Source organism: Cygnus olor, chromosome 3, assembly GCF_009769625.2.
Source record: "Cygnus olor isolate bCygOlo1 chromosome 3, bCygOlo1.pri.v2, whole genome shotgun sequence".
In the NCBI taxonomy this organism is placed as follows: Eukaryota; Metazoa; Chordata; class Aves; order Anseriformes; family Anatidae; genus Cygnus; species Cygnus olor.
Genome location: NC_049171.1, coordinates 36,613,526 through 36,630,827, shown reverse-complemented (window position 1 = coordinate 36,630,827; position 17,302 = coordinate 36,613,526). Strand labels below are relative to the sequence as shown.

At 39.1% G+C, this 17,302-nt stretch overlaps 1 protein-coding gene across 5 annotated transcripts in view; it reads left to right on the top strand.

Moving 5' to 3' along the window:
• UBE3D (ubiquitin protein ligase E3D) overlaps positions 1 to 17,302 on the top strand; it is an 80,743-nt gene that overhangs the window by 39,869 nt on the left and 23,572 nt on the right. For 3 of the 5 annotated variants that reach the window (XM_040554024.1, XM_040554028.1, XM_040554025.1), the window contains one exon: positions 6,396 to 6,534. In XM_040554024.1, the coding sequence (XP_040409958.1) occupies positions 6,396 to 6,534 (139 nt within the window). Of the gene's footprint in view, positions 1 to 6,395; positions 6,535 to 10,190; positions 10,277 to 17,302 lie in introns of all 5 variants that reach the window. The other 2 variants (XM_040554026.1, XM_040554027.1) reach the window with 1 other exon arrangement.

Below are 17,302 nucleotides of genomic sequence, written 5' to 3'. Positions count from 1 at the left end.
TGATCACGACCAGTCACCATGGGCTTAAAAAAGGCAGGTTCTGCTTGACTAACCTGATCTCCTTCTATGACAAGGTGAAGTGCTTAGTGGATGAGGGAAAGGCTGTGGATGTTGTCTGTCTAGACTTTAGTAAAGCTTTTGACACCATTTCACACAGTATTCTCTGAAGAAACTGGATGTTCATGGCTTGGATGGGTGTACACTTCTGTGGGTAAAACATCGGCTGGGTGGCCAGGCCCAAAGAGTTGTGGTGAACTGAGTTAAATTCAGTTGGAGGCTGTTCATACGTTGTGTCCCCCAGGGCTCAGAACTGGGGCCAGTTCTCTTTAACATCTTTATCAGCGATCTGGATGAGGAGATCGAGTGCACCTTCAGTAAGTTCACAGATGACACCAAGTTGGGCATGAGTGTTGATCTGCTCGAGGGTAGGAGGGCTCTGCAGAGGGATCTGGATAGGCAGGACTGATGGGCCAAGGCCAGCTGTATGAGGTTCAACAAGGCCAAATGCTGGGTCCTGCACTTCGGGCACAACAACCCCATGCAACACTACAGACTGGGAGATGAGTCGCTGGAAAGCTGCCTGGCAGAAAGAGACCTGGGGGTGCTGGTTGACAGCTGGCTGGATAGGAGCCACCAGCATGCTCAGGTGACCAAAAAGGCTAACAGTATTCTGGCTTGTATCAGAAATAGTGTGGCCAGGAGGACCAGGGAGGCGATGGTCCCCCTGTACTCTGCTGTGGTGAGGCCACACGTCAAGTAGTGTTCAGTTTTGGGCCCCTCACTACAAGAAGGACATCGAGGCCTTGGAACATGTCCAGAGAAGGGCAACGAAGTTGGTGAAGGGTCTAGAGAACAAGTTGTATGAGGAGCAGCTGAGGGAGCACAGCAACCTCAAGGAGGAAGGTTGTAGTGGAGTGGGAGTCAGCCTCTTCTCCCAAGCAAGAAGTGAAACAAGAAGGACAAGAGGAAATGGCCTCAAGTTGCACCAGGGGAGGTTTGGGTTGGATATTAGGAAAAATTTCTTCACTGAAATGGTTGTGAAGTATTGGAACAGGCTGCCCAGTGTAGTGATTGAGTCACCATCCCCGGAGGTATTCAAAAGATGTGTAGATGAGGTGCTTAGGGACGTGGTTTAGTGGTAGACTTGGCCATGCTAGGTTAATGGTTGGACTTGATGATCTCAGAGGCCTTTTCCAACGTGAATGATTCTATGAATTTCAGAAAAGATTTTCTGATATTTTTTAAAGAAAAGCAAATTTCCCTGGATTTTCCATTATTATTACCTAAGCAGCTTTGAAAACAGCACTTCACTTTTTAAAAATGTCTTGCTCATATTGCTGTAGGAATTTTACTTTCCTGGCTGTATTTCTTTGACTGGTTATGTGAGCGTGACAATGATATCATGCTCTACATTTTTCCTTCACACATCCTGTTCCTTAGAGAAAATATTGAAAAAAACGGGGCGGGGGGGGGGGGATAGTGTCAGCTTTTCATCTTTTTTTCTTGCTTTTTTTCAACCTTTTAGTTTGAAAGTTTAGCACATTGCACATAGTTATGTCATATCAGCATCTAGCATAGTAGCCAAATATGTTGCCTCTTGAGTAGAATTTTACTCTGTTCACTTTCTGTACAGCTTTCAGTTCTGAAACTTATGCTTGAAGCATATTAAACAGCTTGATTAGCATTCATCACGTGGTTCTTTCTCAAAAGGAAAGTTATATGAAGGTCTTGTTTTATATGTTTTAATCTTATGTCTATTTGTTGTGTTTCCATGGCCAAGAGTAGTGTATATTTTGTAGTTGAAACAGAAAGGGTGAGTTTGGGGTGTCATTTTCATCTGTAGGGGGCTGCGTCTTAAGTTTGGATTAACACCAGGAAGAGCTCTGATTTTTGCCCTTATGGGGCATTATGTCATTGCCACCAACCCTTCTTCTTGCCTCCAAACAAGATTTTCCTTTCCAGTTGCCCTGTACCCACAAAATGGAGTGGGTAAGTAAAGCTGAGGTAAAAGTACTAAGTCTCTCAATTCGGCTTACTCATTAGGGAGTATAGTAGGCTGAGAAGAATGTGTTTACTTGTAGCAGTTGGTTTTGCTAGATGGAAATGTCATATTGAGTTTCTGCTAATATTGTCCCAAATAAACGTCACTTGTTTGTCTGGTATATATGCTGATGAGCTCCATCAGTAGCTTTTCTCTATGAGATAACTAATATGGATTTCTCTCCACTATTCAGACACCAATTTTCAGAAGAACTTGAAACATGCTAAAACCTAATATATTTGAGATTTTTCATAAGAAAAATTGGTTGAAATATGCTAAGGGGCTTAAAAGTTCTCAGAAAGGGGGTGATAAAGAAATAAATGGGAAAGATGGAGCGACAGGCATGATGCTTAGAACAGTTAGGGTTAGTGAGATCACTGGCAGGAAAAACTGAATGATGATGACTTACAGAGGTGGATTTAACGTCCTGCGGAAAAAAAAAAATATATCAGTCTGACATGTTCTTTTCTTAACTCAGAGCAGGTTCCTAGTTTGAACCATTTTATCAAGTATGTTTTACTACATCTGTTTGTTTTAAAGCCTGATTTCTGAAGCTGACTCACATCTCCTTCAAACACTGCAAAGGTCTATAGTGGTGAGGTTTTACCTGTCACAAAGTCAGTCTGAGGTATGCAGTCTTGTGTCCTGTGATGATTTAGGGAATCTGTGAAGAGTTTATTAATTTTTATTCGATACTGAGAGTCATAATTTTTATTGTCAAACTGGAAAGCCCAGAATCTCAAGGCTTTTTTTCAATATAGAAAAAACAAATGTTTGCAGAAAGATGAATTGTACAAAACACGAGTCACTGTGCATAAGTTATTTTTCTTTTTAATCTCACCTTCTTCTAGCTAATCTGTTATTTTACCTCCTCTTTATTCCTTTCAGACAGCATAATGAGCTATTTTCTCAGGGACTTGTTCTGGCTCTTGTCTTTGTTCCCAAAAGGTGCAGGCTGGGCCTGGCGTACTTTCTTTCAAGAGCAGCTTAGAAGCAAGAATTCATTGCTGAGTGAAGGTAGTAGAAATCAAGGGAGGAGAGCATGTGCATGCGAAGTCCCTTGTGTATCCAAAGTTACCACGTGCACTTCTGAATCCTGCTGATTTCTTTTTTTTGTCTTTTCTTAGCCCTCCCCAAAACTCTCTCTGGCAATTTGCCCTATCTTAATGTCAAATTGAATTACTGTTTCTCTTAAAAATTAGGATAGTGAAACACAGTTTTGTTTACATGGCTAAGGAACTCTCAACCAGTTCAAACTGTTGGCGTTTGGGCTTGGTCTGGGAGGAAGCACTGAGTTGTCCTCTGTGGGTACTCGCTCTCCTGAGGATCACTATCAACTGATCTGGCTCATTCAGTAAGTAGAAAACAAACAGTTTCCGGTACTGGAAGAGAGAAAATCCTCTTTCTGCAGGTTCTGTGAGACTAAGATTAAGAAATAGGGCTTTTGTTTTTGTTGTAACCAGACATTTTTCTCTTTCCTCTACAGTGAAGATTATAGAAAAATATTCCCCTGAGTCTCAGGGGTAAAGAAGAACAAAGAGACATGGTCTAACAAAGCACAAACTTCCCACAAGCACTTGTGTTAGATGCTGCAAAAGGACAAGTCATAAAGACTAATTCCTAACATGAGTGTTCCTGGAGCTGTAAGTGCTAGGACACACATGGTTTGTTTGTAATAAGGGAACACACTGGAATCGTTTCAGGAAATGCTCATAACTGAGCTATTAATAAACAAGAATTATAATATAATTGGGCTAGATGTTTTTATGGCAACAGTCCTTCCCCCATGTAAACCAACAGCCAAAAAAATGCCCTAATGCAGTGTCAGTGCTCTAAGAGTTGGGCTTTAATATGAGGAGGCAGCTCCAAAAAAATCCTCAAGTCATGAAGTAAAAATAGAATCGGGATACTGAATTAAGTTGTAATGCTTTGAGTAGTGCCTGGAGTTCTGAAAGGTTTCTTTGCAGAGGCGCACTGCTCTGTGGAAATGCCTTCCCAAGCCCCAGGACCTTACAGTATCACCTCCAGTCTCCAAACTCTCTTACTGTGTGTTTGAAGATGCCTTTTGACTTGCTGATAAGTGAAAAATTGAAAGCCCCAGTTTTGCTAGCTTTCCCTCAATTTACCTGTAGCATCAGTCACAATTGTAGAACAGAGACGCAGTAAGGAACATAACAAAGGTTAGTTTCTAATTATGTGTGGAAGTTACAAAAAGATGGTGAAATATGAAACTCAATTCTAGATTACAATTATGATGACTCCTAGGTTGCTGGCAGCTCAGTGCATGTGATCTAGAGCTGGATGTTCTCCCCTGGCACATCCCCACAATCTCTGGACCAGTCAGGGCTTTGCCCCTCGCAGGCTATTTTTAAAGAGTCCTGCTTCCTTTTAATATATATAAAGTATCCGGAGGCTTAGTTGAAGGTTTGTACCTTTCGATTGTGAAAATACTCCAGGGTGTCTTCTGAGCTGCTCACCTTCGTGTCCTAGCAGACAGTTTTTGTGTGGTAGCTTTAAACAGCTTTTCCAGATCTGTCTGGCACAGCTACAGTACCTGAACCAATTTCCAGCCACATTCTGTGTATTATGAAGGCTTTGTTGTGCGGCAGGTTTTGGCCTCGGTTCTTTGGTGTGGTGTCAGCCATGTGGGGAGACCTTATGTGAGGTACCGCCATATGAAATGCCAGAGAGTGCCAGGCCAGACACCCTTCTTTCTTCTCCTTCCCTGCATGGTTTGAATCTCCTCATGTCAAAGTGACCTGTTCACTCTGGCTTTGGGTTGAGAAAGACATAGTATATCTGGTAATTTAGAAGTGATATAATTCTCTTTTACTGTGAATTAAAAACAAACAAAAGAGTGCAAGAACACAATCCTGTATTTTTTTATTTTTTTTAAGGAGATGAAGGCCCCTCTGACCTTCTGTGCACTGTGGGTTTTGCTTCTGTGTCTTGAAGCAGAAGTGGATTATTACAGACCCATAGATAAGCAAAGGAGGATGAGAAAATGTAAAGATTAGGAAAGGAAAAAAACAGTTAAAATTCAAGAGGCCAGTTTCTTACCTCCTACAAATGCAGCTAAGAAAAAAATATACTGACTCTTTGAAGAAAGATGTGCAAATTAAGCTAAGTAGAAAATGCAGAAGAGCTAATAGTGGCGCTGGGAAGAGTTAACAGTAGAAGCATGTGCATAAAAAGTGCATATGTAAGCCTATATCTAAGAAGCCTATATCTGACTTTACAGACAAGTTTTGTTAGACTTGGGGGAATGAGTATCATCCAGAAGGATACAGACAGAGTGAATACTTGCTTAGTTTTCACTTGCGGTGAATCTTACAGTAATGCCTACCCTTTTATGTGCTTATAAAAATTCAGCTGTTTCTAGATAAGACATTAAAACAAGCAGATGAGTTCAAGAGCAAAAGATTAGTCAGTTTGAACAATTTGTCTGCAGAAGAGATGGAGGAATTTAAAAATGAAAGCTGATGCCAAAGTTGTGTATTGAAATCTTGAAGTTTTGGACATGGAAAGGTAGCAAACATTGTCTTCCAAAATGTAATGTTTCCAAATCTGCTGAGAATAATCGGCATCTGTCTTGGTCTGGAGTATATGGTACTAGCTGGTCAGATGAAATTAGTAAATAACTGGATCGCTAACCAATCTGACAGTTTGTGCAGGCTTGTTTCTTCCTTAACGCACAATAGGATGTAGAATATTCTCATGTTTTGATTTAATCTTGTTAAACTGATCTTGTTCTTCACCATGTGGTAGCAGGAACAGTTTATAGAAACATGCTTTCAGAATGTTTTTATAGGGTGTGATTAGCTCTAAAAATCTTAATTCTTTTAATACATCTAAAGCAGAAAGCTGTATAAAAGGAACTGGGTGTGCTTAGTGTTAGTAAGGTTACAATGAGAGCATCATAAATATCAATTTTTGAAATCACGTCTGTCCCTCCTGTGTTTTCAGAAGTGAAAGGACAAAAAGTGGAGGCATTATTTTCCAGTTAGAATGCTCTATGTGTAAAAACACCATATGATGGGAATTTGCTAGTGGCAGTTAACATTTGGTTCAGAAATATTCAACTTGGAGTAAGAAATGTGAGTGAATTGTTCTAGTGTGTGCTAATTTTACCTTTCGAGTTATGTATCTTTCTGTAAAATTGGCAGTAGGTATAAAGTGCTCTAAATGCACCTGGTATTTCTGGCAGATACACTTACCTGTGACGTACAAGGAGAGGAATAACAAGTGAGGAGAATCTTTTATCACAATACTATGGCACATTCTAGTATTCATTTGAAATACTTGGTTTTCAGGTATATTTTATATATATAAATATATTTCTTTTAATTTACAGCCTTGCTGATGCGTGGGAAAATGATTTTGGAGTTCATCCCTTAAAATTTCCATCAGAAACTTGTCTGGAATTATTGCTGATACTGGGATTGAGTACTACCTCTCTGCCCCCTTCACTTCAGTGCATGAACTCTTTTCAGGTAAGGAGCAGCTGCTATTTCAGTATGATGGTGTTATTTCTAGGAAATAGAGAGATCCCTGGGGCCCATAAGCCCTTTTAAACTAAATGTTTATCTTCGGGTGTTGCATAACTCTTCATTAAATTATATATAGCAAAGGAGAATTTCTTTTTTCCTGTAGTATTGAACGTAGACCAGGGCAAGCAATGCCATTGGGTTTTTAAACAGTGAATCACTGTTTAAATTTAGTGTTTAAAGTAAGAAAATAAAATTTTCAAACTTAGTCTGGAGTAGCTAGAATATTCAGTAATTTCAATAATTCTGTCGAAATGCATCATTATATAAAGTCTTCTCGTCTTAAAAAAAATAAAAATAAAAAGTAATATATACACACAAGTCCTCAGCTAAAAATAAAGATTGACAGTGGTGAAAGCCGGTTGGAGCAATAGGACAAAATATGCAAGCCAGTGTATAAAATTAGTAGTGAAGCATTCACAGTTTTGTCCCATGTGAATGTCACTCTGTTACTGCTGAAGTTCTCACTATTCATGGGAATTTTCCTCAGAAAACAATTGCTGAAGGCATGTTAAATAGTGATTTGCATGATCTAAGCATGTTTCTGAACACATACAATTTTTAAAAGCAATATATACAGGCACCTCGATTCATCAGATGCAACAGATCAACTCATCCTTTTTTCTTTTTTGATACTTGTCTTCCCTTGTAGTTACGTAGTCCATTAGCTGTGAGTTGATGCAAATCTAAACTATCAGATGTTGAGCAGTAAATGTATCTGAAGCTGTGTTTGACAGAATAATGGTCTGATAGAATAACGATCATCTTAGCGGAAATGAGTGTCCTAAAGAGTCTGTAGCAGAAAATCTTGTACCTTCTATTTGTCTGCATTCCCAGTTTTCAGTTAAGGCAAGAGAATATGTAATTTGTGCTCCTGAAATATGTTCAGTGAAAGGTAATCTTATTGCAGAATTTTGGAGCCAGAAAGAACCTAGGAAGAAGATGGCCATAAAACAAAATCAAGTAATTGATTTATAATACGGTTACAATGATGGACAACTGCTGAAAACACATCTAAATGTTAGGAAATAAATATGCACCTGCATTGTGTCCTTCCTTTGTATCCTGTGAACTTGAAAACAGGGGATCTGTGTATGGAGATCTCTCAACTGAACAGCATCCATTTATCATTTTAAAATGATGCTTTAATACCAAAGGTCAGGATTGTTACTGGATTGTACATTTGGAAGCCATAAAATTGAAGAATATCCTGTTTCAAAGATTGGTAAACAATAACTGTTCGTACAGTTGACTAATCTATGTTTCCTATTAAGAAGTGAATGTTTTGGTTGACTAATCTAGGAGAATGGATTCATTGTCCATTACATTGTCGATAATGTGATAAAAGTCTAAGGTCATGTACTTAGGATTTCTTTTTTTTTATCTGTGTAGAGATAGCAAATGAAAACAGACTCTGTGTGTGTGCAGATGTGAATCAGTAAATCGAGGAAGATTTTTACCTCCAAGAACACAAAATACCTTAGACTTTTCTTTTTCCTTGTCAGAATCTGCATGCTTGTACTTGATTGTTCCAGGGGCATTTGGGATTCATCAGACTTTAAACCATCAAACCCTTAAATCCTTGCAGTGCTTGGCCTAGAGACAAGTCAGTGGTGGTGCTCCCCAGACACAGAATGGGGATGCCTTGGGAGTCTTTGTGGTGCCTCTCCGGTGGGTTGTGCCCTGCTGATGGCCGCTGGCACAGTAGGGCCCCACAGTAGGGGCCTACCCGGCCATGGAGGCCCTCGTTGGTCACCAGGAGAGGTGATCGCTGAGGAAGGACGTGGTGTGTTGTTTCTCCTGTGAATCCTCTAAAAGTATTTCGCTTGGAGACTTTGTTTTCCAAGCACATCCATCTGTGAGGGCAAAAACCCAAAAATGCCAATTGGAGTTTAGGAACCCATGTTTTCTGAATTTGTATTTGTTCCTTCTGGCCTGTTACTGAACAGATCATTCAAACTTGAAGTTCAGTGGTACCACAGAGGGTTTAATTAGAAGCAAATATCACCATGCTTTGCTGAATTGTGGGGGACATGTTTTCTAGGATTGACCTGTTCAGACCTTAGTTTGCCAATCTGTCTGGCAAAGTGCTTGATGTGACAATGTCAGATTGTTGTAATTTTGGTTAAGAAAATGATTTCAGGCTGAAGATACTGCTTTATCATTTTAAGCTGATTCCCATTGTCTGCTCTCACAGCAACAAGAAAAGAACAGGTTCGTAGTTTTCAAAAAAAACAAAGTTCTGAAACCTACTCTAATAAGATAATGTGGTGTTTTGCTAAGTGTGAGGGAAGAAAAATGGCTGTTATGATAAGGTCCTGGCTCTAACTTTCACTTTCCTTGTTGCATCATAAAATGTTTGTCCTGGAGGGCACACGCCATCCAGGAAAATATTGCTTTATTTATTTTTATCCTTGGGAACCTTGTTTAGGCCTCTGTTTGTGAATCCATGAAGCAGAAACAAAATTTGCCTCAGCTTTCTTCTCTGAAGCTTTACAATAAGCTACCAGCCTTATCATTTTTTTGCCTTGGTTCTTTGCACTGACGTTCACCTTCTGTAAAGCAAGTATTAGAATTATATGTCCTAGTTTTTCTGTACTTTTCCTGGAAAAGTTGGCAAGATCCACAGAGAGGTGGAATAATGATATTAAGTTGTGCTGTTACCTGAGCGTAAGATCCCTCTGCAATCAAAATACAGAAGACTTTGAGTGAAATGACAAGTAATACAAGGGCACTAATAGAAAACTCTGATATTTGTTGTGTCTTAATGGAGCAATAGCAAAATGACAAAAATTAGTTTTGCTTTCTTAAGCATATCTGCGATGGCCTAGAAAAAGAAATCATATATATATATATATATATATATAATTATTAAAATAATGCTTATATTTGAACTGAAAACTACTGTAGAGTTGTTTTCTTTCTTTATCCACAAGTGGCAGTCTTGTTCAACAGGAGGCCAGGTTCTAGGCCACTGAGCACTGGATGTTGAATGCTGAGGGACTTCGCAGGGAAATAACCCGGGGACGTGCCAGAGCTTTCTGCTTTCCTAAATGTTCCCACTGTTGGACATGTGATGTGGAGCTAAATGGATCACTGGGGCATTTTTCATGTTCTGATAGAGTATTTTAAAATGAATCTAACAGGCAGCCGTATATGTTGTGAACTAAAAGTTATAGTTTAGCTCATATTAGTACATAGTACTCACATTAGTACTTTAAAACATACTGCCAGCTACCTGTAATTAAGTAGACAGAAATGATCTTATCCATACCCCTGTGTTGTTTGAGACTGTATTTACTCCATCTCTTGATTATATTTCAGTGTTGCAGTGTTGACAAGTCAAAATCTTTAGTTGGTATACTGCATAAGTGGGTGATGTTTAGGTTGTAAAAACCACATTAAGTAAATGTGTTTAGTTGCTAATCATCTCTGTAATAAACTCTGTTCTGCTTTGTGCTCTAGAAATGCTCTCTGGGACTAGCTTAACAGACTCCATATCTGTGCTGAGACATAAATCACATTTTATTTTCCAACAGCGTGCTACTGCTTAGTAACATAATATTTGAAATCCCTTTTCATTCTGTTTTGACCCTGTGAAGATTCTTCACTGTGGTTTACATCACTGGAGCAGCCTGGAAGAAAGAAGCAGCAGTAGACTACGGTACACAGCTCTCAGTTTAAAGGGGTAGGTTGATCACCACAACCAGCTTTTAAGCTTCCTTTTTTTTTTTTTCTTTTGTTTTGTTAGAGTGGACTGTTGATTCTAGGTCCCAGGCTGCCTTTGGCTCATCTCTCGTTATACCTGTGCAGTGACACTGATGTTTTCTGGTGGACTGGAGAGAGTCAAATCTTAGCAAGCTTGAGCCTGGAAACTCTAGAAGGACCAAAAGGAAGGACTAGCTCTTGATGGTTGCTGGCTGCCCCCAGGTTTACCAGAGAATGTGGATTTGCTGTCCTGACTTGCACTTTGCCAGGTTTACAATCCCTCACCCATACCAGGATGCCTAGAACTGTGGGGGTAGGATGACTGAAGTACTTCATATTTATCCTGGAGCTGTGCAGAAAGCAGTAAGAAGGGAGAGAAGAAGTAGATGCTAGAAAAGATTCAGAAATTTCTTAGCTTGCTTTTGCTCTGAGCATTGTTTTACCCCTCTGTGTTCAGCTCCATTACATTACACAGAAGGCTGTGTTACCTTACTGCACTCTTGATCTATCTGGCTCTCCACCTGAGCTGACACCCCTTTGCTTCAGGAATGGTTGGACTTTGTATTTTATAAATAATACTTGCGAGCACTTGTAGCTATCACCCACTTGAGATGCCGTGTACTTCATCACCGAACTGCTCAGCTGCTACTTCTCAGCGCAGTCTGGGAAAGTGTGTTGGTACTTCAGAGCTTACAACACAAAACAGTTAACACAGGGAGATGCTTTAAAGTGACAAGTAATCTCTGCTGTGTTTTGCTAACCTTATCTTGTCTTTCTCTGAATTCAAGCACAGTGAACAGAAAATGTCTTGGATATTGAATTCTTATGATGATATATGGGGCTGTTCGGCACATTCTCTCTCACTGGTATTATTGTGGGAAACCAGGCATTTTACTTCCCATATCAAGGCTCTATTCATAAGGCCATAGAGTGTAGCAAGAGTTCTTGTAGTTAAATAGATCACAGTTTTATTTTTACTGTTACAGTTGTATGATATTGAAAGAAGATTGTGCTTACTTTAAAGACTGCTGAGCAGTCTTTATGTTCTTGATACTCTTCAGTGCTGAACCCAGTGTCACTGGAAGTTTATCAGCACACTGTCCACTTCAGTTAGTTAAGAGAAGTAGAACCGTTTTAAAAAATAAAAATTATTATAAAAAATTGAGTTCATGAATCAAGTTTTTTATCACTTGAAGTCTTTTAATCAGCTGCAGAAACATTCTAAAATAGACAGTGGTAGAGATGTGAAGTAGAATATTGCTCAGAAAATACAAAAATGAATGAAACCAGTATCCATTGTAGTTTAATGGCTCTACTATGTGAGTATCAAAAGTATACAAGACTCATGGAAGGCAAAATACAAAATTACTGCTGTCTCTTTGGTCTGCACGTGGTCTGAGCTAAAGCATGCCTTCACATGCAGTGCTTTTTTCAGTGTTGAGACTTTTATATATCTATATGCTTAAAATAGCATTCTCAAACTTGTTTGTGGTAAAAGAAGGTAGCTTAAGGTATGCTTCAGGAATTGAGGATGATTGCAGATATACCTGTGTGTTCTGACAATCCTTTCTGAAGCAAACTGCTGAGTAAAATTTAGAAAAATATGCTCGGCTCAGCTCCTCCTTTTGTTCCCTTCTGAGCATTTGGAGCTGCAGATGTCACACAGAATCTTTTAAGTTGGACTCCACTCCTCTGGAGTTCTGTCAAACAGGAGATACTGTGGTTCAAAGTTATTTGGGAAATAGCGATATAAAAGATGAAAATACCAAGAGAGAAGGAATAGGCTTCCAATATTTTTAAATTCACCTGTCCCAGAAAAGAAAAATAAGTCCATTTATGCATTGAAATATTATCTTTTTAAACATTTTTTTAAATTAAGCTTTGTATTACTTGCTTACTCATCTCCCACAGAATGAATTACAGATTTGGATATGTGTATGTATATTCTACAATATTTTTCAGACAATTGGATCCTAAATCCCTTAGGATTTCTTTAGACAAACTAGGGTTTTTTAATTTTTGTCGGAAGCTCACAGACTGGAGCTCACAGTAATATAGAAGCTCACAGTAATACAGAGAAAACACTGCAAATACATTGCATTCTGTTGAAATACAGTAATTTTTGTTCCCCTTTACTGACCAGTTTTACAAATTGTAAACTGCAGTGAGTAAACCAAGTGTAGTCAGTATCAGCCTCTTTTGGGTGCTATTTGGCTGGAAACTAATGCCCCTGCCCTGCCCTGCCCTTCCCTTCCCTCAGATTTGGATAAAAGTGCTTTTTCCATTTTTGACTAACTCCAGTCAGTTGCTAGGATGACATAGGATGGCTTCATTTTGCTTGGGATGCTTTTATAGTTTCTTCAAAAAAAACAACACAACTGTTTCCTATGGAAATGATCCAAAACACCTACTCTCTCTTAAATGTTTGGATTTCATTTTGCATTGCATGTGCTAATAAGTGTTTTATTGTGATAATTATGTGGAATTTTAAAGTTTGATTTGAAACAATTTATTGTAAATAGGAAACAAGTGACTAAGCCTTAGAGCCCATGGAAAGCAGATGCAGTCTTTTCTAAATAAGCATACAGATATTTAATTGACTTGAAAATAAAAGAAGTTATAACGTGTGTGTATTTTTGTTTGTTTGTTTGCATTTAATAAAAGCCATAATAAATCTGTTCAAACACTGCAGAATAATTAGAGTTATGAAGTGATTTTGAGAAAATGCTGACACGAGCAAGCAGTATTAAAAGAATTAGTGTTTCAAAGATGAATTTAAATGCTTCTTTGCAGAATGATAAAAATTTCTAGGTTCAATTTAGCGATTGCCTTGTTTTTCTTGTCTGCTATTTAATTGTCCTTTAATGAGGTGATTTTTAACATACCACCCAGGTTATCAGTGATCACTGTAAGCTACCTTTTCAAAAGTATCTCTAGAGCAGTCTGTGGTATTTCTTCAACACTGGGACTCTCTCCTTTTTTTAATGTTCACTCTCAGGGCCTCAAGCTGAAATAGAACAATTTTTTTCTTGAACTGTAATTACTATTTTGAAGTCTTTGTTGAACCATAACTAAAAACCATTCTCACTATTGATTCTGCATAAACTAGTAGAACAATGTCTCTTATCTGAGAACTGTTTGGCATGGATATTCTCCATTTGCAGGGGCGTGTTGAGCTATGTCTTGTACCTCCCCTCTGTGTCCTTGATGTGACTAATCCGTAGCTGCAGGACAGGCATGCATTTCTGCACTATGGCGTTATGACATCTGGTGCTGCTGTGGAGATGCTGATGGGAAGGTATTATCCCACTTATCTAATGTGTGGTATGGCTGCACTTCCTTTAATGGAAAGGAGTTGCCCGTTTCTGTCAGCCAGAAACCAAACAAACTCAATCACCTCTAAACCTAAGCTGAAACACTGAATGGGAAAAACGCAGGCTGAGCTTACTGCTGGAAGCACAAAATTTTGTGATTGCTTCAGTGCTCTGTGGTGGAGAGTCAGGACCTAAATCTCCTAAACTGAGATTCAGAATTTGTCATCTGTTTCTTCCACGCCTGTTCACCACTACAGAAGAAATCAGAGAGGGCGAATCTGGGCATATCATAAGCAGAAGTAGGTTTAATTACAAAAATCATGAGCTCCTGGTGAGAGGCAGTGTACGTGTAGTACAGAGGCAATTGCCTCTTCTGGAAATACAGTTCCCTGCTGCTTGAGAGGGAAGATCTGCCTGAGGAATCAGTTCATTTGCATGCAATTCTCTCCATCTAGACTCCAGCAACAAACACCTGGGTGGGCTTCTTAAAAACTAAGTATTCGCTTGCATATGGAGAAAAAAGACCTAAGGGATGAAGTGTAATATCAGCATCTGGTGATGCATTTCATTGTAGTTTTCTTAGAAAATGTGCTCAGATATGTTATTAGCCATTTAGACGTGAATGCACAATTGGTTACAGAAATCTAATTTAGATAGCCTGGTACGGCCCATCTTATCAACTCCTCAAACGGGGTGAAGATGGAACTAATCAGGATTGAAAGTGTCTTGATTAATACCATTCATTTTATTTCCTTTTGGCTTCTGTTGTGGAAGGTCTGATTTTCCCAACTCATTTTGAATTCTAAAAGTGTAGCTGCTTGCTTAGGTGTTAATTATCCACTGCTTGCGTCCATGAAGTCCTATTAGACACAAACTGAGGGTTGATGTTCTTTATGAACAGGCACCAAACGCCCAGAGTGTTTATCAGGAAAGTGTTATGAAATGAGATCAGCCAAATACCTCTGTTTATGTACCTGAATATATACCTAAAGAAGAGTCTTTATATGGGAGGCCTAATACATTTTGAGAACATCTGTTTTTCTGTATTAACTGAGAGTGTCACCCTTCTGACTGAGAAACAGGCTCTGCTCAAAAGAAATGTTTAGACCAATGTAAGATCAAAATAATGCTGTATGTGTTTGGTGTGGTTTATAGGTAATTCTTCTGAGCTGCTTCCCTCCAAAATTTTGATTTATCCAAGTTAGTCTTAGCTCTGTGCAGTTCGTAATTAACAGATTGACTTGAGTGAGGAGTAAGTTCCAATCTCCCAGCAAACAAGGTACAGAAATCTAGTTATCAGCTGCACAGAGCTAGGCAGTCAGCTGTTGTCTTGAAAATAATACTGAGTCACTGGACAACAGTGGTTCTATAATGGAATTTTTTTTCCTTAAGGTTTCATGTTATTATGCTCTGTGCTTTGTGAATAGGTATTGTTATGGAAAGCTGTGATGCTGTTCGTTTCCTTTAAGAGTCTGGATGGAAGTTTTGAAACTACTTAAGAAGCCCAGAAAAAATCTGAGATGCATTTATAAGGTTGCTTCTTAGTGGGTTTACAGGTGCTTTAAAAATAGATGGATTCAGTCTTACCAGATTGCAGCTGTAGGCTGGGATAGGTGTGTATTATCACAGATTACAAAATTCAGAGGGATCCTGAAAGAGGATGTCACTGAGTCCTAGCATTGTATTAGCAGGCAGGGCATCTTGCCAAGGCACTCAGAGCAGTTGAGCAGTGTTATGTGTTGAAGAGCTGGAAATGGTAATGATGTCTTCAAGGAGACAAATGGGCAAATATACAGAAGTCTGCAAAGCCAGACTGTAATAATTGAATCGATGACTTGACTATGATAAAGTACGTGGTGGACAAAAAGGAAGAGGGTTGTTAAGCTCTCCTTTTTTATTGTCAGTTGAAAATGAGTCTGGAATGGACCTTTTGGTTAAGAAGTCAGTAATGCCCCCAGTGAGAAACATACGGTTTGCCTTCTCTCGGAAATACAAGTCCATCATTCTGTTGCGATGTCAGTAGGGAGTGCTGGGCTCTGAGTCTGTGTGCTTAAATCATAGGTCTCTGATCCGTGCTTGATGGCTGGTGACAAATGGTAGTGCTTGAAAGCTCTTGCTTGTTAGGGAGGAAAACTTTAAGTTTAGAGATTAAGAAAGCTAGAATAGGAAGAAATGTGGATGTGGGGGGAGGTCAAGTAGCTGTCTGTCCAGAGGCAGGGTAAAACATAAAGGAATATGGAAGAGAAAAGCAGTAGGTTGCTGCTGTTCCCATTGATATAAACCAGCCAAATTCTGACAGACCTCAGAGAGAGCAGGACTATTTCCATCGTCTCTAAGTTGCTTGCTGTTTTGACCAGTAAGAAAGATCAGTTGTGCAAATATTTGTTTGTACTGCAGCCCCACTACTTCTGAATTAAAGAAAGCTGCTCTACACATGGGCGTGTGAGGAAGTATCTCAGCGTGTACATTTCACAGTGCTCCCAAAATAAGACTTGGAATACTCTACAGGAAGAAGAAAGAGAAGGGCACAAGGGTATGTAGGTATTAACACAGCCTACTGAGATGCAGCAATCATTTAGCCTTCAACGGCAAGCTGTTAATGCCTTGAGGTGAAACCTGGCAACCATTTCGCAGCAGGCAGGAAAACTTGCAGGAATCCGACTAGGCACTAGCCAAGTGAGATCACAGGGAGCGTCGGGTGGGCAGAATGGGAGTGCTGCTTGGACTTCCGCCAGGCTTTCTGGTTAATGTTTCTCTATCTGTCTCCCAGCAGCTTGACAAGGGAAATAGGAAATGATTCTGCCTGATGGAAAATAAATATAAAAATATTTTCCATATCATTAACGTAAATTATAAAAGCATAGGCTATAGAGGAAGAGACTGTCTTAACAGGTCAGTTCTCAGTCTTCATTATTTTTATGAGTTTTGGCACTGTGAATTGATAAAAAAAGCTGGGGAGCTAACTTCTTTCTGTTGCTTGTAGTGAGCTTGAATTTTACAAGGAAAATAGAAGAGATTAATATTTATCACTCTGGCTACATGAAAAATAGTCTTGCCTGCAAACTTGTACAAGTGAAAATGTTGTAATCTCACAGACTATGTTGGCTGCTCGGTCCATTTACAAGTTCTTTCAGAATACTTGCTATTCCTAAATGCGACCCTGAAAAAGACAGGACATTGTACTGTTCAGATGTTTTCACTTTCTGTAATTGCTATCACTGACTCGAGTTCTGGTTATTATCAGTAACTGTTTGCCTGCATAATTCAGTTTCAGATAGAAATTCTTCTTGCTGTTGGTGCTCCAGTCTTTGATGCATTTCTTTTTGCGTTTATATTTAAATGTCCTACTGTATCAAAAAAGATGGCTATCATTGTGTAATGGGGGATGACTAGCTAACAGATTTCTGTTTTAACTCACCAAAGAGCCTGCTGCTTATTCTTTATGTGATGTTTTCATACAAAGTCGGTTCCAGTCATCATCCACCAGGTTTTCAGAATACATTACATTCTAGGACTGCTTTGTTTTCCTCTTTGTTGACTACTTAGGTTTTCTGCAATGGTGTTTTCATGTCACTTTTTCATTTCTATTATGTACCATTTTACTTTGTTTCTGTACCACTTATGAGCAGACAGCCCTGCAATTCATGTATGCCTTTTCACTGGTTAGAAATTAATTTCTAGTACTCACTGTT